The sequence below is a fragment of the Oryza brachyantha genome, chromosome 5, assembly GCF_000231095.2.
Source record: "Oryza brachyantha chromosome 5, ObraRS2, whole genome shotgun sequence".
Taxonomy (NCBI): Eukaryota; Viridiplantae; Streptophyta; class Magnoliopsida; order Poales; family Poaceae; genus Oryza; species Oryza brachyantha.
Window position 1 is genome coordinate 1183955 of NC_023167.2, and position 23256 is coordinate 1207210.

Genomic DNA, 23256 nt, shown 5'->3' on the forward strand with positions numbered 1-23256 from the left:
ATTAAGTCCTTTATACGCTGAAATAGCTACAAAAATAAAATAAAATAACTAAAAATTCAAAATATTTTGAGAAACGTCGGACGCATTTGCAACCACTAAACGGTGTGTTTCTATGAAAAAAATTATATAAAAGTTACTTGAAAATATCAGATTAATCCATTTTTCAAGCTTGTAATAGCTAACACCCAATTAATCACATGTTAATAGATTTTGCTTGTTTAGCATGCATTAGTTAACCAAATTGTATTTGCAGTCGCGAATAGGGATAGTAATGAAACCAAGTTTTTATACATAAAATTTATGGGTTAGGATCTAAAACGAGGTGTGCTAAAATTCTATAGATTTTTAAGATAAAAATATTTAAGAATTTAGTAGGGTTGGGAAAGAATTCAATAGTCTTGGCCCTCTCAGCTCCCGAACGCGGCCCTAGTTGCGAACGTGTGGCACCTATGCACAAACCCATATCAAAACGTCTGATCTCTAATAACTCAAATCATCCATCCCATAGGTCGATGGATGGTACAACACTCATATCGCACATGTGGAGCTTGCTGACAATGAGGACCAGCCCCTGATGGGCCTCTGATGGCAGAGATCAGCATGACAGGCAGGGAAAAGCCACGATTTCACAGATGGCCTTCAATGGCCTGCTGTTGTCGTTGAAGCCCTCGGAGACCTCGGCGAGAATTTTCGGTGTATTTACTGGGAAATGACCTGATCAATCAATCACATGGATTTGATTCTGCATAACACAGTCACTGTCACTATAATACTACTGAGATTAATAACTTAATCTTTGGTGTTAGAGAATGAAAACAAACAAAACAAACAGGGCAGTCCTGGGAGTATCTGGCTAGTGCAAATGTGCAATACAAGCCTGCAGGCTCAACGTGCCAGTACTGCATCATCACAGACCAAAAAGGGGCAGCACAGTGCATCACATGCCTGGATCACAACAGCCTCAGTGTCACAGAGGACCTTTCATCAGTACAATCATTCATATATCAACAACAACCAGAGTCCCTTGGTCCCTTGAGAGTTGAGACACTTGAGAGTAGTTTTTCACTTTTTGACAGGTTGCTCAAAGCCTATATATAGGCTATAACTGAAGTGCCAGATGACTAGTTTGGGTGGTTACTTGGGTTAAACATAACACAGATGGAGCAGTAACTTCATATGTCACCATACAGATCATGATTCTAGTTCTATTACCTGTCTGTCTTTGGCATGGTTCAGCAAGCAGACAGATATCCAGAGTCCAGACCAAACTGATCTAAACGACAACTATGAGTGGCCATACAGTTTTTTGATCAAGTTTGAACAATCCAGATCAGACCAGTTCGATAACAAGTAAGCAGACACAACAATCCGTTTACAAAATTCAAGCCAAGGAGGCAACATGAGAAAAAATCCAGCGGGTTCGGTTTCTTGAGTCTGAAACTTTCTAAGGGAGTAAGTTAGATCCAGAGTGTTCGCAAAGACGCTCATTCTCAACGAAGCAGACTATCTAATTTTAGAGTTCAACCATGACCAAAACAAATAGAGGTTCTATTCTTGGCTCAGAACATTCTCCTTCATATAAGCATGAATAAAACACTCCTCATGTTTCCTTACCTCTTGTTTCTTCACATTTTCTTTGCAGGCAGGGATCACATTTTCCGTGCAGTGCACAAGAACAATCTGTAAGTTGGCAACAGGATCTTTGTAGCAAGGAAGGAGAAGGGAGGTCTGTATATAAGTCTCACCCTTGCTGCCCATATTGTGCACAACCAAAAATCAAAAATCTTATCAGTTGTAAGGGAAGAGAGGCAAAGCGATTGTAATTTCAACAAAAGAGATACAGGGATTGGGAGAAATTTCATACAGTGAGCACAGATGAGCTGCTTTTCATGCTTCAAGACTGACAAGAAGATGTTGTCCAATAGGATGGATGCAATGCCAGCCGCAGTCATGAAGAAAGTCTCGACACAACATGGATCATCCCTCAAGAACTCTGGTAAGGATAATGGGAGATACCCCTGCAAATCTTACCAACAAAATAATATTCATATGTTATCACTCAAACTGAGCATAAATAAGGGTGGGTGGCAGCAACCATCAGCACACATAATCAGACAAATGTAAAAGATGCAGTGCTCTAGAAATCCTCCAAGATTTGGAGTCCCTTATTACCTTCTTGTCTTCCACGTAATCACTATGTAGATTAGATTCCATTAAACCTCTAGAAACAGACTGTTCATTGTATCTTTGTATAAGGATAAATATCACTCCTGTGCCACATTAGTCCCCTCTGGATATCTGTTTATATATATTTGTCTAAATGAAATCTGCCTAGCCATTAAATTCTGTATTATCTGCTTTGTATTGTTGTGCCAGTGTTATATGCATTTTGTTGCCATTCTCATTCCTGTCAAGTATCTTTCGTTCTAACTATAAACCATGATGGATCAAAATGATTTCTGCAGATATGACATGGATGACTATGAACAATTAATAGTTTTTGTAATCTTGTACCAATCTAGATTTGAGTTTGATGAGCAACAAATAACCTAGACAACAAAACACATAGTGGAATTATGTATTTCTATCTCATATATCCTACAACTTACCTCTGCAGGATCTGACAAGTTGCCACATGCCTGTTCAAACCACAAGCAATCATCTAAAGCAGCAGAAAAAACTGAACCTCCCAAAAGAATTTCAGCTCCTGCGAAAACTCAGAAAACATTTACATTCCGTGAGCTAGCAACAGCCACCAATAACTTCCATTCTGATTGTATTCTGGGAGAGGGGGGCTTTGGAAGGGTCTACAGGGGGCAGCTTGAAAATGGGCAGGTATATACAATAACTATTGGTGGAAAATATTATTCAGATAAAATCTTGCTCACTCGTCTCAAATGATTCAATCGTTCTTCAATACATGATCAGGTTGTAGCTGTCAAGCAAATGGAGCATAATGGCGTTCAAGGTAACAGGGAGTTCATAATTGAGGTCCTGGTACTCGGGAACATGAGCCACCCAAACCTGGTAGACTTGATTGGCTTTTGCACGGAAGGAGATCAAAGATTACTGGTGTATGAGTACATGGCCCTTGGTTCACTTGCAGACCACTTGCTTGGTAAGTGGTGGTCATTTTTTACTCAGTTAACATGTTCAAGTGTCAATGCTCATCTTGCAACCTTGAATTTAATGCACAATAAAAATTTAGATGCTACTGATAATGAAATGTCTATGCTTTTGATCACAATATTGTCAGCTTAGAAAAATACCCTGAAGAAAATTCAGACAACAGTGTAACATAATTATGTAATATTGTTAGCACTTGGCAGCAATTTAATAACTAGATTCAACAAAGAATAATAAGATGAATTTGTTATTGCAGACATCACTCCAGATCAAGAACCGCTAAGTTGGCATACCAGGATGAAGATAGCACATGGAACTGCTAAGGGGCTTGAACACCTCCATGAGAACACAACTCCGTCTGTCATCTACCGGGATCTCAAGTCCCCCAACATTCTTCTTGACAATGATTACAACCCTAAACTGTCAGACTTTGGTCTTGCAAAGGTAGGCCCTGTTGAGGGAGGGAGACACATCGAAACTAGGGTGATGGGCACATTTGGGTACTGTGCTCCAGAATATGTAAAAACAGGCGTGCTCACTACCAAGACCGATGTCTACAGTTTTGGGGTTTTTCTACTTGAGTTAATAACAGGAAAAAGAGCTGTGGATACCTGCAGACCAGTTTGTGAACAAATCCTGGCTTACTGGGTATGCACAAAAAGTACTTAACTAGAACAACATTTATGATCAGAGTACATTCGCCTCTATAACTCAGTCATATAATTCAAACAAAGTTTCTGATCATTGAATTTGTTTATGATGAACAGGCCAAACCCATGCTTCACAATAGGAGGTGCCATGAACTGGTAGACCCTCTTCTTAGAGGTGAATATCCAGATAAAGATTTTTGCCAAGCTGTGGCCGTGGCAGCAATGTGCCTATATGAAGAAGCCTCATCTCGGCCGACTATGAGTGACATTGTTGTCGCATTGGGATTCCTTGCAGAAGTACCTGCAGGCAGTGAAGAGAAGATTAAAACTGTACTCCAAAACAAAAAGGATGAAGATCCCTCAGTAACTAGTAGCTCTAAGCAAGATCAAAGAGCATCCGATCGTCAACGAGCAGTAGCTGATGCCATCGAGTGGGGTTTTATGAGGCAGAAACAAAAAAGCTCAAATTCAAGAAAGGAAACTCAACATGAGGGCATTATAGCCCCCAATTAAAACGTGCTGTAAAACCAGTAATGTATGTCTCCTAACTTGTAACTCTGTAATGATGTGCAAGCTTTAGGGCTGAAATGTCATAAAGAAATTAGAATTTGTAAATGGCATTCTTGATTTGTGTCTCTAACCTATAACTTCACAATGTTGTGCAAGCTTTAGGGCTGAATTGTCATAAAGAAATTATTCATAAATGGCCTTGTTGTCTGAAAAAAGATGTCAAGGAGAAATATCATGGTGCTATTGCCCCTACTGAAGCCAACAGGTTGTAGAAAGTGAAAAAAAAAAGATTATGCTTACATTTGCCAACCCCTATGCAAATTTATTAAGATGTCCCAAAGAAATAACTTTGCAATAATGCAAGAGCAATAGGGCTAGATTTTCATACACAAATTTGAACCATAAATCAAATTATTGTTCTCATAACTATGTCATAGTGTCAGGGATGCAGAGTGCAAAGAATAAGTCACAGATTTGTGCTTCTATCTATTTATATGTCAAATATATAAATCTATCCATCCATCTAGGTGGGCCACAATTACAATGGTTCAGATTAAAAGAATAGAGTCAATGTCAATTACAATATAAAATTTCTAAAGCTGAAATAAATAAAAGGGAAATATATATTGGATCTCATAAGAACTCTATTCCAAATTACAAAAAGAAAACTCAAATATAAAACCAACAGAACTTAGCCAGTTGATCTGAATCAGGGTTTACTTTACATTGGTAACCACCACGGCACCACAGTAACTGATCAAACCGTCGCGGCGCAATAGCGCTTACCGACAGTTTGATTTGAACAAAGTTTGACCAGATTCAAATCACAAAAATTCTTGGTAATACATATGGAGTTGTTGAGCAGTTTGGTGAAGGCTTTTGGCAAAACAAACGTTTCTAGGATCAAAATCTAAGGCAAAACCAATTAAATATGGCAAAAATGAATAAAAATACCAGGAATGGCAGTGTTCATTTAGGCCCAAGATTGGCCCATATTCAAAAAATCATATTGATTATATCAAAACCATTTGTTATAAAAATACCACACATATAATCGATAGATGACATAATACAATATGCTTATAGCTTACACATGGCAAGAGAGTATATGAGAAAAAAAAAAGGGAAAAAACCTTGGTTGACTGGATATGAACTCAAAACCTCTTGCGTGAAAACTACGTGTTATAGCCAATGCATCAAAGCAATTTATAATGGTACATGCATGAATTTTAAATTTCAATTGTGTTATATATTTATTGTCCAGCTGGGAATTGTCATTTATAATTATTTGAATGTCAATTAGCAAAGGTCATGCTGAATTTTTCTCTTTACCAACTAATATGTCCTACATGTACCAAATATATCATAGTATTTATTTTCTATTTTTTTCATACTTTCTAAAGCTTTTTAGAATTTTCTCATTTACATTTTCCTCGGAACAAACATGCCACGATTTTGAGCTCAAACCGCGCGATAATTGCCTAAAACCATGCGGTTTGGCGGGGAAAACTATGGAGAAGCCAGAGACCACGGAGTTTGAATTCAAATTTTTTGAAGATGAATTTGTCACATTTTTCATGGTTACCACGCTACCGACGGGCAGCGGATCGGTTCCAATAACGGTTTTGTAAAACTTGATCTATATAAGAACACATTTCACAACAAAAAGGTATTTTACCCGTTCTATATTATAAGACTTTCTGGCATTCCCTAGATTCATTTGCAAACAAATGAATCTAAACATATATATATATAACATATGCATTGATATATGGATGAATCTAGGCAAACCTAGAAAGTCTTATAATATAGAATGGATGGAGTATTAAAATCTAGAACTATAACTACTGAAAACATACAAACTTAAATGCTCATAAAGAAGGACTCCACAAGATTCAAGTGTGATATTATCAATTCTATATTTTAGAATAGTTAAAATAGAAATAAAAATTGTAATTTTAATTTATTCATAGTTTTGATCATGTGCGCTTTGATAAATCTCATGTCAAACTGACAACTAAAAATTATGAGTTTTAAAATATATAACCGAAAATTGATTTTACACAAATACATTCAATATTTATTAAAATTTAATTTAAATAAGAACTATTTGTACTCCGATAAAAATGTATTTAAAATAAAAAGGTAAAAAAATAAACAATATTAGAATAGATTTATACTTTTCAAGAAAATGCATTTGTGTGTGGATATGTACTTCAAAAATAGAAATATTAAAATAGAAGAAGAAATTGCATTAGGCTCAACTAAAGCCTACATATATTTCTCAATAAATTATTATGAAGTACTCCCATCATCCAAATATATAAGGACATGGTGTACAATTCTGGACAAGTACTTGGACATAGGGAGTAATATTTTAGAATGTGCATCAAGACTTATATTGGCATCCTTCATAGCCCCATTTACTTGTTAGATTCAAGTCAACAAATATTTAACCTAAGTTGAACTAAACTTGGTGGGGATGAAAGCCTCTGACTGGTGCAACACATATGATGTATGCAAACTTAACGTGCCTTTCCTGCAAAGGAAGTTAGAAAGGACAGAACAGTGTCTCACATATGCCCTGGATCACTTTATTACATGCTCACGTAGGACTTTTACCAGTACAATCATCCATGTATCAGACTACCAGACAATCAGAGTCCTTTGGGAGTTAAGCGCAGTTTTTTACTTTTAAGGGCTGCTCAAAGCCTATAATGGAAGGGCTTATGACTAGTTTGGTCAGGAAAAAGAGTACAAATGGAAAACTATAACAGAAGTGCTCATGACTACTAATTTGGTCAGGAAAAATAGGGATCAGGATTATGGATTTATGGTTTAGTGCCTATTCTTTCTGAATGAAAAGGGACAGGGGCTCTGAGCCTCTGACAACTGCATTCGGTGATGAGCGAAAAAAAGAGTTTAAGGTACAAAATCAAAACAAGAGCAATTTGGCTCAACCAGCACAGGGGCCACTTGGCGGGTTACAAATAGCACCAATCTTAGGCACAGTTCAGAAAGTAGATGTATTTCCAGATAAACCTGATAATCAGAAAAATGACCATACAGTTTATGGTCAAGTTTGAACCAGATGACAAGCAGTGTGTCACCCAGATCAGACACCCTAATAACCAGGCCAAAAACAATCCATTTCTAAAATCGAACCAGGGAGTCAACGTAAGCAGCGTGTTCTCGAAGTTGTGCACTCTCAAATAAGCAAACTGTCTAATTTTAGAATTCAAGCACGATCCAAAAACAAAGGGAGGTCCCATTCTTGGTTCCGCACATTCTCCTCCATGGAGACATGAAGAAAATGCTCCTCTTATCTGTCCACATTTTCTTCACAGGGATCACTTTTTTTTCCTTGAATACGCAGGAGAACTGCGGGTCATTGCACAGGGATCACATTTTTGTTGCAGTGCACAACAACAACCTGTAACTTGGATACAGGATCTTTAGCAAGGAAGGAGAAGGGAGCCTCTATATAACTCTCACCCATGCTGCCCCATTGTGCACAACAGAGGCTTATAAATTATAAGGGCAGAGAGGCAAAGGGATTATAATTTCAGAAAAAGAAGAATCAGGGATTGAGAGAGATTTCATACATTGAAGAAGATGAGCTGCTTTTCATGCTTCAAGCCAGACAAGAAGAACGCGTCAAAGAGGATGGAGGCAAGGCAGGTCACAGTTGTGAAGAAGGCATCAACACAACATGGAGCATCTCTCGAGAATTCTGGTAAGACCATGGGAGATACTCCAGCTACTACTATGTTTGTCACTCACACTGCGCATAAACAACACAAAATCAGACAAACATAAGGCAAAAGGCAATGCTCTTGAAAAGCTCTAAGTTGATATGTTCCCTTCATCCACGACATTTGTAATCCCTAGGCCTCTACGAACAGACTATTCACTGTATTTCTGTTTAAGGATAGATGGCATCCCTAGGCCACATGTGTCCCCTCCAGATATCAGTATGCATATTTGTCGAAAAGAAAATTATGTAGCTCTTACATTCTATACTATCTGTTTTCTGACAGTTTCACATGCATTCTGTTGTCATACTTATCCATGTAAGCATTATTTAATTCCAAATAAAAAACCATGATGGATCAAGGTGAAATTTGCATATACGACTTGGATGAATATAAACTATTAGTTTTTTGTAATTACGTGCCAATTCAGATTTCAGTTCAAATAACAATAGAGAACACCTAGATCGAAGTAAACAAGAACAGAGTGGAATTGTGTGTTTCTGTCTAATGAATCCTACAACTTGCCACTGCAGAATCAGTCAAGTTGCCACGTTTCTCATCAGACCAAAAGCAATCACCTGGAGCAGCAGCAAATACTGAACCACCCAATGGAAGTCCAGTTATTGCCAAAACTGGAAAAAAATTCATGTTCCGTGAGCTAGCGACAGCAACCAATAACTTCCGTTCTGACCGTCTTCTGGGAGAGGGGGGCTTCGGCAGGGTTTACAAGGGCCAGCTTGAAAATGGGCAGGTATACACAATAACAGTTATTGGCAAACATTCTTCACGTAAAATCTAGCTCATTTTCACTGATTCAATTATTTCTCCACACATGATCAGCCTGTAGCTGTCAAGCGATTGGACCTTAATGGATTTCAAGGTCACAAAGAGTTCCTAGTTGAGGTCATGATGCTCAGCCTCTTAAACCATCCAAACCTGGTCAGTTTGGTTGGCTATTGCTCAGATGGAGATCAAAGATTACTGGTGTATGAGTACATGGCCCTTGGCTCGCTTGCAGACCACTTGCTAGGTAACTGATCTTTCCTTTTTTCTCAACCAAAAAATTCAAGCGCCAATGCTAACTTGACGGCATTCAATTTAATTCATGATAAAATGTAGACACTATTGATCACAGAGCTAACACAAAGTCCTACACTTCATATACTAATATTGTCAGCTTAGAAAAATACTCTGAAAAATATTCAGACAACAGAGTAAAATGATTATTTAATGTTGTTAGTACTTGGCAGCAAATTAACAGATAAATGCAACATGGACTTATAATTGCTGAACTGTTATTGCAGACAACATCCCGGATCAAGTACCACTAAGCTGGCATATCAGGATGAAGATAGCCCATGGAACTGCTAAGGGGCTTGAATACCTCCATGAGAAGGCGAATCCGCCTGTCATCTACCGGGATCTCAAATCCCCCAACATCCTTCTTGATAATGAGTACAATCCTAAGTTGTCAGACTTTGGGCTTGCAAAGCTAGGTCTTGTTGGGGGAAAGGCACATATCTCAACTCGGGTGATGGGCACATTTGGATACTGTGCTCCAGAATATGTAAAAACACGCGAGCTAACTACCAAGACTGATGTCTACAGCTTTGGGGTTTTTCTACTTGAGTTGATCACAGGAAGAAGAGCTGTAGATTCGTCCAGACCAGAATGTGAACAAATACTGGTTAAATGGGTATGCACTAAAAGTACTCAACTAGACCAGCATTTCTGATCAGAATACAATTGCCTATAACTCAGGACATATTTCAAACAAATGGAACATACAAAATGCTATGATGTTTTTTGATAGAAATAATCGAATAGGATGTCCTTCTACAAAGTTTCTGATCATTGAATTTATTTGTGATCAACAGGCCCAACCCATGCTCAAAGATAGGAGGTACCATGAGCTGGTGGACCCACTTCTTAGAGGTGACTACCCAAAGGGAGATTTGGACCAGGCTGTGGCCGTGGCATCAATGTGCCTACAAGATGAACCCTCAGTTCGGCCATACATGAGTGACACTGTTGCCGCATTGGGATTCCTTGCAGAAGTACCCACAGGCTATCAAGAAAAGATTAACACTGTACCCCAAAACAAACAGGATAAAGATCCCTCGGTTACTGGTAACACTAAGCAAGAGAAAACAGCATTTGATCGTCAACGAGCAGTTGCCGAGGCCATTGAATGGGGCGCCATGAGGCAAAAACAGAAAGCTCAAGTTCAAGAGAAGAAAAATCACTTACAATTGTAGCCCCCACTGACACCAACAGGCTGTAAAAGCCAGCAACAGCTAGCTGTGTATAAATCCATTGATCATAGTTTATTAGACTTCTCTCCAAACTTGTAAGTTTACAATTTTGCGCAAGCCTTAGGGCTGTATTGTCATATAGGACTAGAATTTGTAAATGAAATCTTGTCTCATAAAGGTTGTCCAGGATTAATATCATGGCACCATAGCCCCTACTGAGTACAGATAATGACAGGCTGTAAAAAGTTTTTTAAAAAAGGTTTATCTTATAACAAGTAACTTTGCAATTCTGAGTGAATCCCAGGGCTAGATTTTCAAATATAAATTAGAACAGTAATTCTAATACTTGTCCTCATAACAATGTCAAAGTGACAGGGTTAGAAAAGTAAACACCTATCCCCATGCAGAACACTAGCATTAGTACATTACCTACTCCAGGGGAAACTGCTGCTTGAAACTGATACAGTATTTGTCTAAATATAATGCAGTAAATCATAGGGAAATTTCTTGTAGTTGCAAGAGATTACCTTATATGTTGGATTTTTCTGTGAAGCTTAATGCACTAACTGCACATAAAAAAATTAAGCTGTAAAAAAGAAAAGGGCAGTTATAATGCTTCAACATTCTCAGCTAGACAACATTCATAATCCTACAATGCAGGGTAAAGCCGTGCTGCTAAGTGCACAAGTAGGGAAGAGTGTTAATTGATAACAAAATGAGTGGCCCAAAATGGCCATAAGAAACCTGGTCATTGCAGATAATTTCCTTCCCATGAACAAAGTTGCACATACTATTTCGTTCATCAAAATAAACAACTCAAGCACATTTAGTCATGCACTCATACTCTCCCCTGAGATGAACTTCAATCACTAACACATCACTTAATAACTTAACCTCTGAAAGGGAGTTCCAACTACGTTACTCATACTAGCTTAAACCATGTGCCCTCCCTAACAAAAGATTCTGGATACCATCTCTTGCTGATGTACAAATACTAGAACTACACGTCAAGTTGTCCAGCTCACCTCCTCAAATTAGTAGTACACATTGGTACCTGACTTCCAAAAGAATAGTCTCAGTCCTCTTTGAAGAGCTCGCGGCCAATTAGCATTCTTCTTATCTCACTAGTACCAGCTCCAATCTCAAACATTTTTGCATCTCTCAGCAAACGGCCAGTTGGGTACTCATTTATGTATCCATTGCCACCAAGACACTGGATTGCCTGCCATGGTGAAAATGTTTAAGATTAATTAGTGGACCACAAAAAATGATACATATGAGAATCACTTAAAAATTGGAAAAGGAATTAGTTTAAAAACACAAGTTGTGAATAGTTAATCTCATAGAAGTGAAAGATCCATTGGTGAAAAGGTGTGTAGTACTCCAAGGAAGACAAATGATGGTCATGCAATGACAAGTGCCGGATTTGAGAAGCCAACTATATTTGTCAAGGAGCCACAAGGAATAGGTTAATCGCTCTGTAGTTTTCTTTCTTCTCTTTCTTTCTGTTTCTTCCGGCCTCCTGTTGCACCTATGCAACAGACCAACACCTTTGTATACTTGTACACTCTTCCCCCTTAATGAAAATCGGGAGACCTGCTTGGGTCTTCCCAACAAAAAAAAAAACTATATTTGTCAAATGAAAGAAAACCAAAGAAGGGGAAATCCCATGATATATGATCATGATCCAAATAATTCATAAGAAAACAACAGAGGCAACACAGCTAATGTAATGAAGATAAGGTTTCAACCTGAAGTGCAACTTGGGTTGCCCTTTCAGCAGCAAAGAGAATCACACCAGATGAAGATGAAGAGAATTTATCACCATGATACACGGAATAGTTTTTCAGTTCTCGCTTGAATGGCAGAACTACATGCTGGTGATGCAACAATGTAAACATCTAACTGCAAAGGTGCAGACAGTAATAGTGTAGGGACATCGAGAAGTACCTTGCGGTCAACTTTACCATTGTCACAATCCCTCGCAACTGAGTAAACAAATGACCTGAAAAATAAACAAAACTGCAGTAAGGATCTGTTTAAACCTGCCAGTAAAAGTCTTAGAAGATATGCCTACCTTGATGACTGTAAGGAGGTGTACATATCTGCTATTTTCCCCTGTATTAAATGATTACTCGTTATGGCTAGAACCAGATGTCTATTAACGAAATGTTGCCCATAGAAACAGGAGAAAACATGACATATGTAAGAGTTTCCTGATATAACCTGTATGAACTGAAATTCACCAATTGGATGGCCAAATTGCTCTCTCTGGCGAACATAAGGAAGAACAACATCAAGGCATGCTTGCATGAGACCGATAGGACCTGCAGCTAACACAAGTCTTTCTAAATCAAGCCCCGACATCATGCCATAAACACCTGCAACAATAAAAGACAGAAAAAAAAAATCAAGATAGGTATCTAGATCAGCGATTTCACTTTCTGAGGATGATTACAGGATCAATGCCCAGAATTATGACAATTTTCTGTGTGTACAGTGGCTGATTGGCAATTGCAATCAATCGCACACAACCAAATAAATATATCAGGACAACAACAATTGTTCTGACTAAGTTCAACACAATCAGCAGGTAATACCTTTCCCTACTTCCCCGAGAATATTTTCATGTGGCACAAAACAGTTCTCGAAGACAAGCTTACACATGTATCATAAATATATGTCAGACAGGAATCTCGTGGAACTCATTTGCTTATCCTACTTAAACAGAAAACATACGTGTCACATCCTCTCATACCAAGCTTGTCCAACTTCTGCGCAGTCCTGAACCTGCAGAAATTGCAGATAATAGTGAAAAAAGTTGGCATGTAAACATCTTTGGTCTTAGCTTCAATCAAAGACCATTTATCTCATATTGTTTTACATGACCAGAAAATTATAGTAATGTATCCACGAAGACCACGACCATGCATAATGATAGGTGATGGAGTAGTTCTTTACCCAGGCATCCCCTTCTCAATTATGAAAGCAGTTATTCCTTTTGATCCTGCAGCTATATCTGTTTTTGCATATAAAATCTGAAATTCCCAAGTTTAGCAAATCAGCAGACTTATTATGTTTATAGAACTAAGAGTTTGCTATAAGATACTGATAATAAATGTTTTGGATCTGCAGATACAGTTCTTGAGATTGAGAGGTCAACAGCAGCCAAAGGAGCATTGAAACATCACGAGACAAAAACCCAGCACAGCTAATGACGGCTGAACCAAACAAGAATGGAGATAAATTTAGTGAATGAATGCACAAAATGGCCTGAGAACACTACCAGTGTCTGAGCTGATGGCCCATTGGTGCACCACATCTTATTCCCATTAATGACATAACCACCATCAACTTTCTCAGCCTTGCATTTCATACTGACAACATTGGAGCCAGCTGAAAGTACAAATAGGCATGCCAGAAAATATTAATTATCAAATCATTAGTCATGCAACGAAACTAGGGAACAAGAGAGTAAAGAGATCAAAATGATACTTACAGGTGGGTTCGCTCATCGACAATGCCCCAACATGCTCCCCACTGATTAGCTTTAAAGAAAAGGCAAAAACACATAAAAATGATGGATGGATAAGTTGATAATCTGGGAAAGTACCTTTGGTAAGTACTTGTGCTTTTGGGCAGGGCTGCCGTGCCGGACCTATATACAAACAGTACACGCAGTCACGCATCACAACCATGCTCACAAGAGATTGTTTTATTCAACGTAATCGCTAATGGCATGTTACAAGCACAGTAGACAAACAGCACCAGTTGGTTAATGCAGAGGTTGGAATGAGTGCCATAAGATGCTCCAACCGAGCCAGACGCCCTGCTGATATCCTCCATGGCAATGCAGTGGTACACGTAGCCAAGCCCCATTCCTCCATACTCCTCTGTAGAACAGGATACAGTGGTTTTGTTAAACACTCTGCAAGTGAAAGTAGAGTAGTAGCAGCAGCAGCACCCTGATTAGCATAGCTAAAATTGGCAAGGCATGGATCAGCATTCAGCCGGATTGAGACACTGTGGTACATGTCATTGTGTTGCAAATCTCATAACCTTCACACTTTTATCATTTTTCCTGTGGCCAATTTTGATTTGAGTGCACATTTTTCTCTCCTCTGGTGAGTGGTGACTGCAGAGCACTAGACAGGTATAAAAAAATAAATTCAGGGATGGAAGCAGTGTGTAATACGTGGGGCGGTGAGGCCGTGGAGGTTGAATTCGCCCATGAGCTTCCAGAGGTTGACCTCCTCGGGGAAGCCGTTGGAGGCGTCGATGGCGGCGGCGTGCGGGGCGATGGTCTCCTGCGCGAACCTGCTCACGCTCTCCTTGAACTGCCGGAGGCGCAGGGCCAAGCGAGGGAGTTACTACTAGCTCCCGTGGCGACCGACTCAGCATCGCAGCCATGATCCCGGCGGAATTGGGGTTTGATTGGAGCACCACCTCACCTGCTCCTGGGTTTCGTCGAAGAGGAGGGAGGAGGGGGAGTAGAGCCGCCGCGCGACTCCACCCGCGGCCGGGGCCGCTAGGCGGAGGACGCTCGGGAGCCAGCGCTGCACTGCGGCCATGGCCTCACCTCGCCGCCGCTCAGACTCTCTCCTCCTCCTCCACTCCAGTAGACAGAGAGACAAGTACTGCTTGAGATGAGGCTGATGCGCAGGTAGAGATTTTTATTTGAAACCTTATTAATTTTTTTGCACCATTTGGATAAAAAAGGATCAATTTATATTAATGATGATTCATTCCCATAAATTTGGTTTTCTTATTGAACGTGTAAATTTAAAACTAAGCCCTTCAAAAATTATTTCTAAATTTGAACCTTGTGGGCACACCGCCCATCAAACAATGTTGCAGCATTATGAGCATCTAGTCTAGCATGGTAGCTTTAGTTCGGACTTGGAAATATGTTTTTGAGATAGTCTATTTCTAAAATTAGAAAATAAAAATGCTCAAATAAATAAATAAATAAAGTTCTGTAGAGACACAGTGGCGTGTAGAGAAGAACGGTGAAATTTGGGCAGATTTTATTACAAATTTGAAATTCAATTGATTGTGTTTTAAATTTTTACAGAGGCAGCTCAAAACCTCAACACCTCACGAATACAAGCAGCACATATAGCCATATAGGCACTCATACTCTTCCGGTCCCTGTTTATGAGTTTTCAGCTTCGATCATTTCGCTTTTTAGAAGAAAAAGCGAAATGACTTTGCGGATAAATTTTTTATATACATATTTACAGCGATTTACAAAAGCAGGCTACTCATACTTGCTTAAACATTCTGGTCACCATTAACAACAATATGGTCTTTACGGGCACTGAATAGAACCTCAGAACAAGTAAGCAATTGCGAACTTTATTTGATATTAAATTGGAAATATACACAGTCATGACAAATCATGGACAGATTATCAGGCATTGAACATCAGGCACAATGTACAGATCGCCAAATCCCGCTCTCCTCCTCAAGTTATTATCAATATACACTGTACCTGGCTTCCAAAATAATAGCCTCAGTCCTCTTTGAAGAGCTCGCGGCCAATTATCATTCTTCTTATCTCACTGGTACCAGCTCCAATCTCAAATAGTTTTGCATCTCTCAGCAAACGGCCAGTTGGGTACTCATTTATGTATCCGTTGCCACCAAGACACTGAATCGCCTGCCAAGGTGAAAAAGGTTTAAGATTAATTAGAGTGTGTTCTTTTCTCCCCCATCCCTAACTTCTACTCCCTTTTTTTCCGCGGGTATGCTTCATGAACTTACTAAACAGTATTTTTTTGCCAAAAATATCTAGAGAAAAGTTGCTTGGAAAAATCATATTAATATATTTTTAAAGTTTTTATAGCTAATACTTAATTAATCATGAGCTAATGAGCCACCCTGTTTTCTGTGCTGGAGAGTGTCCAAACCTCCTCTCCCGAACGCTCCCTTAGTGGACCACAAAAAATGACACATACTGAAAATCATCAACTTAAAGTTTGGTGATAATTCTTATTTTAGAAATTACGATTTGTTAATCTCATAGAAATGTAAGCTCTGAAATAAAACAGTGCGGTAGTACTCCCAAGGAAGAGAACTGATGGTCGTGGGATGGCATGTGACGGTTGTGAGAAGACAACTATATTTGTCAAATGAAAGATAACTAAATAGGGCAAGTCTCACGACATATGACCGTGTTCCAAGTAATTTATGAGAAAACAATAGAGGCAACACAGACTCTAATGTAATGAAGATAAGGTTTTCACCTGAAGTGCAACTTGGGTTGCCCTTTCAGCAGCCAACAGAATCACACCAGCACAATCCTGATTAAAAAATTATTATTATTATATGAACATGAGGACAGTTTACCACCATGGTATACACAATTGATTTTTCAGTTTTGTCTTGAATAGCAGAACTACATGCAGGTGTAACTCCAAAGGAACAGGCAGTAACAGTGTAGGGACTTTGAAAAGTACCTTGCGGTCAACTTTACCATTGTCACAGTCCCTGGCAACTGAGTAAACAAATGATCTGAACAACAAAGAAAGCTGCAGTAAGGATCTGCTTAAACCTGTCAGTAAAATCTTGAAAAGATATGCCTACCTTGATGACTGCAAGGAGGTATACATATCGGCTATTTTCCCCTGTATTAAAAGATTACTAGTTATGGTTGGTGCCAGATTTCTATTGCTCTTTATGAACCAAAATTCAACAATTGGACAGCCAACAGGAGAAAACAGGACATAGTAAGACTGTAAGAGTTCCCTGGTTATACCTGTATGAACTGAAATTCACCAATTGGACGGCCAAATTGCTCTCTTTGGCGAACATAAGGAAGAACAACATCAAGGCATGCTTGCATAAGACCGATAGGACCAGCAGCTAACACAAGTCTTTCTAAATCAAGTCCTGACATCATGACATAAACTCCTGCAACAAGAAAAAGGCACGATGAAAACTCAATAAAGTATCTAGATCAGGTACTAATTGTTCACTAATTGAGGATGATATCAGGATGAATGCCAAAAATTATGACAGTTTTCTTTCATGTACAGTGGCAGTTTGGCAGATGAAAACAACTGCACACAACCAAATAAATATTTCTGGTCAGCAACAAGAGTTTTGATTAAGTTCAGAACAATCAGGAGGTAATACCTTTCCCTTCTTCTCCAAGAACATTTTCATGTGGCACAAAACAATTCTCAAAGACAAGCTCACACCTGTATTATAGATATATATTAGGTAGGAATCTAATGTAACACTCTTAGTTATCCTGCTTAAATAGAAAACCTACGTGTCGCTTCCTCTCATGCCAAGCTTGTCCAGCTTCTGGGCAGTACTGAACCTGTAGAAGTGCAAGTCAGAGTGAAAATTCTGGCATGCAAATATCTTTGCATGATCCTAATTAAACACTTATCCATCCAAAACCTTGATCTTAGCTTCAATCAAAGATCATTTTATCTCATATTTTCTTCATGACCAGAAAATTATAGTAACGATCATGCGTAAGGATAGGTGATGAAGGTTCTTTACCCAGGCATCCCCTTCTCAATTATGAATGCGGTTATTCCTTTTGATCCAGCAGCTATATCTGTTTTTGCATACACAACCTGAAACTCCCAAATTTAGTGAACTATGAAGCTTATTATGTCCATATACCTATAAACATGTATAACTTGCTTTGCTGGAAGCTACCGCTACGAATGCAGTTAAAATTGTTGAGAAGGCAACAACAGCCAAAGGAAACGCATTGAAACACCATTAGACAAAAACCCAGCAGGGCTAATGACTGGCAAACAAAACATGAATGGATATGTCATGAGGGAATGAATGTACAAAAAGGGCCTGAGATTATTACCAGTGTCTGAGCCGATGGCCCATTGGTGCACCACATCTTATTCCCATTAATGACATAGCCACCATCTACTTTCTCAGCTTTGCATTTCATACTGACAACATCAGAGCCAGCTGAAAGTACAAACAGGCATGCCGAAAGTAGTTAGCTCACAAATCCTGTGGAGAACTGGAACATCACAGTAAAGAGATCAAAATGGTACTTACAGTTGGGTTCACTCATTGCCAATGCCCCAACATGCTCCCCACTGATTAGCTTTAGAGAAAAGGTAAATAAATCACATTAAGAGGATCCATTGTCAGTCACTGAGAACACTAATGAACAACTGTTGGACAATGAATCGGTACAAATCAAGTTGATAAATTGTGAAAGCACCTTTGGTAAATACTTGAGCTTTTGGGCAGGACTGCCATGCCGGACCTACATACAAGAAACAGCACACACACACATATATCACAAACTGCGTTAATTCAACAGAGACTCAGTGTAATGGGTCATGGCATGTTACAACCACAGCAGACAAGCAGTACCAGCTGGTTGATGCAGAGGTTGGAATGAGCGCCGTAAGAGAGGCCGACCGAGCCAGACGCCCGGGTGATCTCCTCCATGGCAATGCAGTGGTACATGTAGCCGAGGCCCATGCCCCCATATTCCTCTGAAGAACAAGACAAGCAGTAGCAGAATCGTGACTAGCACATCTAAACTTAAAAAGAGAACAAAAAAAAAGTTGCAGACTTTGTGTAGGAATTTGAGCTCACATTTTGATTTTCACGAGTGAAAATTCAGAGATGGGGAGCAGCGGATTTACTGTTGTAGTATACCTGGGGCGGTGAGGCCGTGGAGGTTGAATTCGCCCATGAGCTTCCAGAGGTTGACATCCTTGGGGAAGTGGTTGGAGGCGTCGATGGCGGCGGCGTGCGGGGCGATGGTCTCCTGCGCGAACTTGTGCACGCTCTCCTTGAACTGCAGGCCACAAGCGCGGGCGCGCGATCGATCAGTACTCAGCCATGAGCTAGCACGCACGCACGCACGATTCCGGCGGCGGTGGAATTGGGGGGGTGTGGCGCGCACCTGCTCCTGGGTGTCGTCGAAGAGGAGGGAGGAGGCGGAGGAGTAGAGCCGCCGCGCGAGCCCGCCCCCGGTGGCCGGGGCAGCTCGGCGGAGGATCCCCGGCAGGCAGCGGTGCACCGCGGCCATGGCCTCGCCGCGCCGCCGCTCGCTCCAGTACACAGAGAAGTTGCAGTATGCAGCGAACAATTTGGCTGCTGCTTCCTCCTCTGGCTGTAGCCTTGTCTTGTAGCCGACGAGCGAGCGGAGGCGTGTCATCCAAATATGCAAAAATAAATTTATTAGTATATATATCTATATATATATATATATATATATTGGTATATGTTTCTATATTTATTACATAAATAAATTAAGACAAGGTCAGAACGTCTTATAATAAATATCGTATTTTAATAAATACCGTAGTTGTCTTTCGGTTCATGTTTGATCGTCTATAAAACATATATAATTATTATTTATTTTATCGCGATTGAATTTATTATCAAATGTATTACGTTTGATTATATAAGTTAACTTTTTAGATGTTGGTATAAATTTTTTTAATAAGTAAATGGTTAAATATATGAAAAAAATCAGCGGTGTCACACAGAGGTACTAGATTTATTTATTCTAGAATGGAGGAGAATGAGATAATCCCTCCATTTTACTTTTACTCTCTTTGTTCTTATTATTACAAATCATCAGCAGAGATTATTTTTCCGGGACAAAAGGAGTATATTATAAGTTAGTGTGGATTTGTAGTGAGTTAGAACTATTCAAGTTTAGAATAACAATATATTTTACATATACTATAAGAATATATTCATAGACAGATTTGATGAAACTAATTTGGTGTCGGAGATATTAGTATATTTGTATATAAAATTGGTTAGATTTGAATAGATTTACCTTGAGATAACATTAAAGTTACTTGTAGTATAAAATACAGGGAACATACGTTATAAACCAATCAGAAAATATACAAATTTAAATTCGACTTCTGACGAAAAGAACAAATGAAATTGTTGGATTTACTTGTTTGTAAAATGATACGGACAATTCACTTATCATACAAACTTTTTTTAGAAAAAAAATAGATGACATATGAAATAAAGGAGATATGTCCCGAGAAATTAAAGGAGTTGTCCAGATGAGCAGTACTACTAATCAACGATAAGAGAAGGAGAGTGGCGTGTTTGGATTGATTTGGTGTACAGTGTGGGTTGGTGGGTGGCTTGGCCGAGTTGGAGCCGACGATGCAGCTCAAACTCCCAAATTTCAGATAAGAACGTGTACAATACCCGGCTATAATTCAGCTCCAAAAGAGGTAAGTGGGCTGTAAATTTATATGTAGCTACGCACACGCTATGAGACATAATATATATATATATGTATGATATGTTGGACATAATAATATATATTTTGTAACTAGCTATTGTATAAATTAACTGTTAAATTTGACTATTAAATTGTCTACAGATAAATCAAGGAAGCTAGCAGAACTTTCTCTAATCCGCAGTAGAATATTGACAGATCGGTGATACTTTGCTGAGTCACTGACCTGACCTCCTTGCTTATTATCTCATCACTGCATCACATCTTACTCTGGAAAAAAAAAAAGAGGGGGCTATTTTACTCTATTTTGGTAAAGTAATTTGCCAGATGACTTTCCTCCTTCGGAATTATCCACAAAACGTACGTCTGGGACATAATCGAGCTTTGAGAATTAATCATTCAAGACAGTAATGTTTTTTTATAAAAGATTATCTAATTTTTGTAATAACTATTTAATGGTGTAAGAGATAAAATTAATCATTACAAAGTTAAAAATATATATTTTATAAAAGTAAGATGATAAATTTATATATAAAAATATTTTACAAAAATAGTAATTCGGTAAGCATATGCGTAACAGCCGACAAAAAAGCTGAGAGTAATCCGTATACAAGAACATAGCCTATAGACTGTGTTAGCCTAGGTTTATTGATTTTAGTTTTTCCTCGGTTTTTTCACGTGCTTTTTTCAAACCGGTAAACAATGTCGGTTTGAAAAAACAAAATATATAGAAGTTCATTATCTCAAAAAGTAAAGGTACGAACCATATGCATAGCAGGCAGGTATGATAAAAGAAAAGTCAGTGTGCCACGTAAGCGCCACTTATGATGAAACTGCCAAATTGGTAACGAGTGGTAAAAATTAGACTGGGTATATAAGTCGGAAACAGATACGCGTAAAAGCATTTTCGTACGGTACTCATGCGCACGCTCGCAGACAGGACGAAAATCATCATCATACAAACCGGTTGTAATAAGAAAAATAGCCTCCCTCGTATAAAAGCTAAGGACGTGAACTAGACTTTATTTACGCAGGAGTAATGGGCTTTTTTGGACGGAACCATTAGTTAGTTAATGGGTTGGGCTGCGACCTGGCTAGTCATCGTTACTGTCTGATTGCTTCCCTCTCGCCGACTCCGGCAGCAAGGTCGTCTTCACCGATCACGGTGGACGCGCGCGCCGACGAGAGCTGCTTCTTCGGCATGCATGCTAGTCCCAAGCAGGGCGGGCGTCTTCCCCGTCTCCGTCGATCTCCATCGCCGCGCAAGGCGAGGAGGAAAGCAACTAAGCTCTACTACATCATGGACAGGATCCTCCGGCCGGAGACCAGCAGCAGCTCGTCCCAGCTCGATGCTCGGCGGGCGACCCGCTCCAGCCGCAATGGCGGACGAAAGGAGCGACGGCACATGGACCCTCGACCCCTGTGCTCTGAATCTCAGCTTAATTTGCTCTTTAGAAATATGGCACTGTTCATGATCTAGTCGCTTCGTATTTTAAATGATGATGCTATTGAGTTCGTCTTATTTAAAAACATTATGCAAATATAAAATTTATAATTTATAATTAAATTAGATTGAGCTATAAATCTAATCATAACAAAATAAATTATAATTATATAAATGTTAAACGTATAATAAAGTGTCAACAACGTCATCTTAGATATTCTCTCCGATCATAAATATTTGATAGAGTAATTTTTCAATCATTTGGTCTATTAAGAAAAAGATGATATACATATATTGTTTCAAAGCGTCCTATCATAATAACATAAGTTTGAACAATAACTAATTAATTAGATTGTCGCCTTGCTGCTGAGGCCCTTGCTTGCTTATTTTTGTGTTACTTTGATCGCCTTTATTTACCGATGAAATTCAGGCGGAGAACATCACCCCTCAAGTGAATTAGCTTAAAAATAACATATACTTATTAGATTTTTGTTTCAACTTGCTACAGTCTAAAATTGGTTGTCGAATTTGAAAGATTTGACTGAAAATTGTCTGAAAGGTCACATACTTATGACTGTAAGGAGTAACCAAAACAGCTTTTTTTTTCAAGTAGAGGAAGATAATTTATGTAGGATGGGGCTCCTCTAATTTATGGTTGTCTAACTTGAATAGTCAAATGTTATGTCCAAAAGTCAGTGGTATCTCCTATAGCTTATTTTACAGTCTCACATTGCAGATTAATTTCCCGGCAAAAACATTGCAGATTAATTAGACACCAAATTAAGTGGTTGCAGATTCTTTTTCTTTTACTTCTCTCTATGAAAAAAAGGAGCAGTAAATCTAGCTAGGTAGCGAGGTATTCTCTTCTCTTCCTTCGAGGCTAAGTCCAAAGAGATCTTCTGGCTCTCTGAAGCCTGAATCTGCTAAGCTTTGTCCATTGTCGAGTGTCCACTCGATCACTTTTCCCCCTTTTTCTCACCATTTCTCGTCTCATCTTAGCAATGCAGATATGCAACAACTGCAATCACAAGAGAATCATTGCCTTCAGACCTTTGCACTGCATCAAAGTATCAAACTATCTACCTGTTGAGGAAAAAGGTAAACACCTCACTATATATATAGATAGTAGATGCATCATGCGTTTCAGATGTGGCAAGTTAATTAAATTGTTCTTTAATCCAAATCTGCAGCCCAATCCCTTCACCACATATGTGTATCTTAAAATTTTCTGGATAGTATTAGATGCTAACTTAATTGAAGACTGTAGCAAATCATCAAGGCAATTATTGTC

General features: G+C 39.0%; 4 protein-coding genes across 9 annotated transcripts; 2 read left to right on the plus strand and 2 right to left on the minus strand.

Moving 5' to 3' along the window:
- The first annotated feature begins 1588 nt into the window (after positions 1 to 1588).
- Positions 1589 to 4537, plus strand: LOC102699590 (probable serine/threonine-protein kinase PBL25). 2 transcript variants are annotated; one of them, XM_015837753.1, is made up of 6 exons: positions 1589 to 1726; positions 1926 to 1996; positions 2618 to 2835; positions 2929 to 3118; positions 3383 to 3774; positions 3894 to 4537. In XM_015837753.1, exons 2-6 carry the CDS (start codon positions 1927 to 1929, stop codon positions 4287 to 4289), a joined length of 1266 nt encoding a protein of 421 aa, XP_015693239.1. In that variant the 5' UTR covers positions 1589 to 1726; position 1926; the 3' UTR covers positions 4290 to 4537. The 2 variants fall into 2 exon arrangements, with proteins under 2 accessions (XP_015693239.1, XP_015693238.1); XM_015837752.1 differs by having other exon boundaries at positions 1589 to 1996.
- Positions 4538 to 7750: 3213 nt separating this feature from the next.
- On the plus strand, positions 7751 to 10594 carry LOC102701913 (probable serine/threonine-protein kinase PBL25). Its single transcript, XM_006653933.3, has 5 exons — positions 7751 to 8022; positions 8575 to 8792; positions 8882 to 9071; positions 9346 to 9737; positions 9919 to 10594. Exons 1-5 carry the CDS (start codon positions 7902 to 7904, stop codon positions 10297 to 10299), a joined length of 1302 nt encoding a protein of 433 aa, XP_006653996.1. The 5' UTR covers positions 7751 to 7901; the 3' UTR covers positions 10300 to 10594.
- A 431-nt stretch (positions 10595 to 11025) lies between these two features.
- LOC102702190 (isovaleryl-CoA dehydrogenase, mitochondrial-like) lies at positions 11026 to 14925 on the minus strand. 5 transcript variants are annotated; one of them, XM_015837887.2, is made up of 13 exons: positions 14748 to 14925; positions 14492 to 14633; positions 14065 to 14189; positions 13923 to 13954; positions 13796 to 13836; positions 13583 to 13692; positions 13258 to 13334; positions 13055 to 13086; positions 12523 to 12677; positions 12374 to 12414; positions 12247 to 12301; positions 12048 to 12173; positions 11026 to 11518 (listed from the first exon to the last, which is right to left on the minus strand). In XM_015837887.2, the coding sequence occupies exons 1-13, from the start codon at positions 14865 to 14867 to the stop codon at positions 11372 to 11374; spliced, it is 1203 nt and encodes a 400-aa protein (XP_015693373.2). In that variant the 5' UTR covers positions 14868 to 14925; the 3' UTR covers positions 11026 to 11371. The 5 variants fall into 5 exon arrangements, with proteins under 5 accessions (XP_015693373.2, XP_015693372.2, XP_015693375.2 ...); XM_015837886.2 differs by having other exon boundaries at positions 13796 to 13844; positions 13910 to 13954; XM_015837888.2 differs by having other exon boundaries at positions 11427 to 11902; positions 13796 to 13844; positions 13910 to 13954.
- Positions 14926 to 15635: 710 nt separating this feature from the next.
- Positions 15636 to 19418, minus strand: LOC102702468 (isovaleryl-CoA dehydrogenase, mitochondrial). The gene is made up of 14 exons (XM_006653935.3): positions 19208 to 19418; positions 18958 to 19099; positions 18667 to 18791; positions 18512 to 18556; positions 18343 to 18391; positions 18140 to 18249; positions 17815 to 17891; positions 17576 to 17626; positions 17437 to 17501; positions 17057 to 17211; positions 16885 to 16925; positions 16758 to 16812; positions 16545 to 16601; positions 15636 to 15958 (listed from the first exon to the last, which is right to left on the minus strand). Exons 1-14 carry the CDS (start codon positions 19331 to 19333, stop codon positions 15812 to 15814), a joined length of 1245 nt encoding a protein of 414 aa, XP_006653998.1. The 5' UTR covers positions 19334 to 19418; the 3' UTR covers positions 15636 to 15811.
- Positions 19419 to 23256: the final 3838 nt, after the last annotated feature.

What these genes read in the sequence shown, in the direction of transcription:
- LOC102699590 (XM_015837752.1), top strand. Translation starts at nt 1,876, where the DNA reads ATGAGCTGCTTTTCATGCTTCAAGACTGACAAGAAGATGTTGTCCAAT. An exon ending in ATCATCCCTCAAGAACTCTG is followed by an intron (nt 1,997 to 2,617) that starts GTAAGGATAATG and finishes TTACCTCTGCAG; the next exon opens with GATCTGACAAGTTGCCACAT. An exon ending in ACTTGCAGACCACTTGCTTG is followed by an intron (nt 3,119 to 3,382) that starts GTAAGTGGTGGT and finishes TTGTTATTGCAG; the next exon opens with ACATCACTCCAGATCAAGAA.
- LOC102701913 (XM_006653933.3), top strand. Translation starts at nt 7,902, where the DNA reads ATGAGCTGCTTTTCATGCTTCAAGCCAGACAAGAAGAACGCGTCAAAG. An exon ending in AGCATCTCTCGAGAATTCTG is followed by an intron (nt 8,023 to 8,574) that starts GTAAGACCATGG and finishes TTGCCACTGCAG; the next exon opens with AATCAGTCAAGTTGCCACGT. An exon ending in GCCAGCTTGAAAATGGGCAG is followed by an intron (nt 8,793 to 8,881) that starts GTATACACAATA and finishes ACACATGATCAG; the next exon opens with CCTGTAGCTGTCAAGCGATT.
- LOC102702468 (XM_006653935.3), bottom strand. Translation starts at nt 19,333, where the DNA reads ATGGCCGCGGTGCACCGCTGCCTGCCGGGGATCCTCCGCCGAGCTGCC. An exon ending in CCACGGCCTCACCGCCCCAG is followed by an intron (nt 18,792 to 18,957) that starts GTATACTACAAC and finishes CTTGTTCTTCAG; the next exon opens with AGGAATATGGGGGCATGGGC. An exon ending in GGCATGAGAGGAAGCGACAC is followed by an intron (nt 17,502 to 17,575) that starts GTAGGTTTTCTA and finishes TCTATAATACAG; the next exon opens with GTGTGAGCTTGTCTTTGAGA.
- LOC102702190 (XM_015837886.2), bottom strand. Translation starts at nt 14,867, where the DNA reads ATGGCCGCAGTGCAGCGCTGGCTCCCGAGCGTCCTCCGCCTAGCGGCC. An exon ending in GCAGAAGTTGGACAAGCTTG is followed by an intron (nt 12,678 to 13,054) that starts GTATGAGAGGAT and finishes TTATTGTTGCAG; the next exon opens with GTGTTTATGGCATGATGTCG. An exon ending in ACCTCCTTACAGTCATCAAG is followed by an intron (nt 12,302 to 12,373) that starts GTAGGCATATCT and finishes TTTATTTTTCAG; the next exon opens with GTCATTTGTTTACTCAGTTG.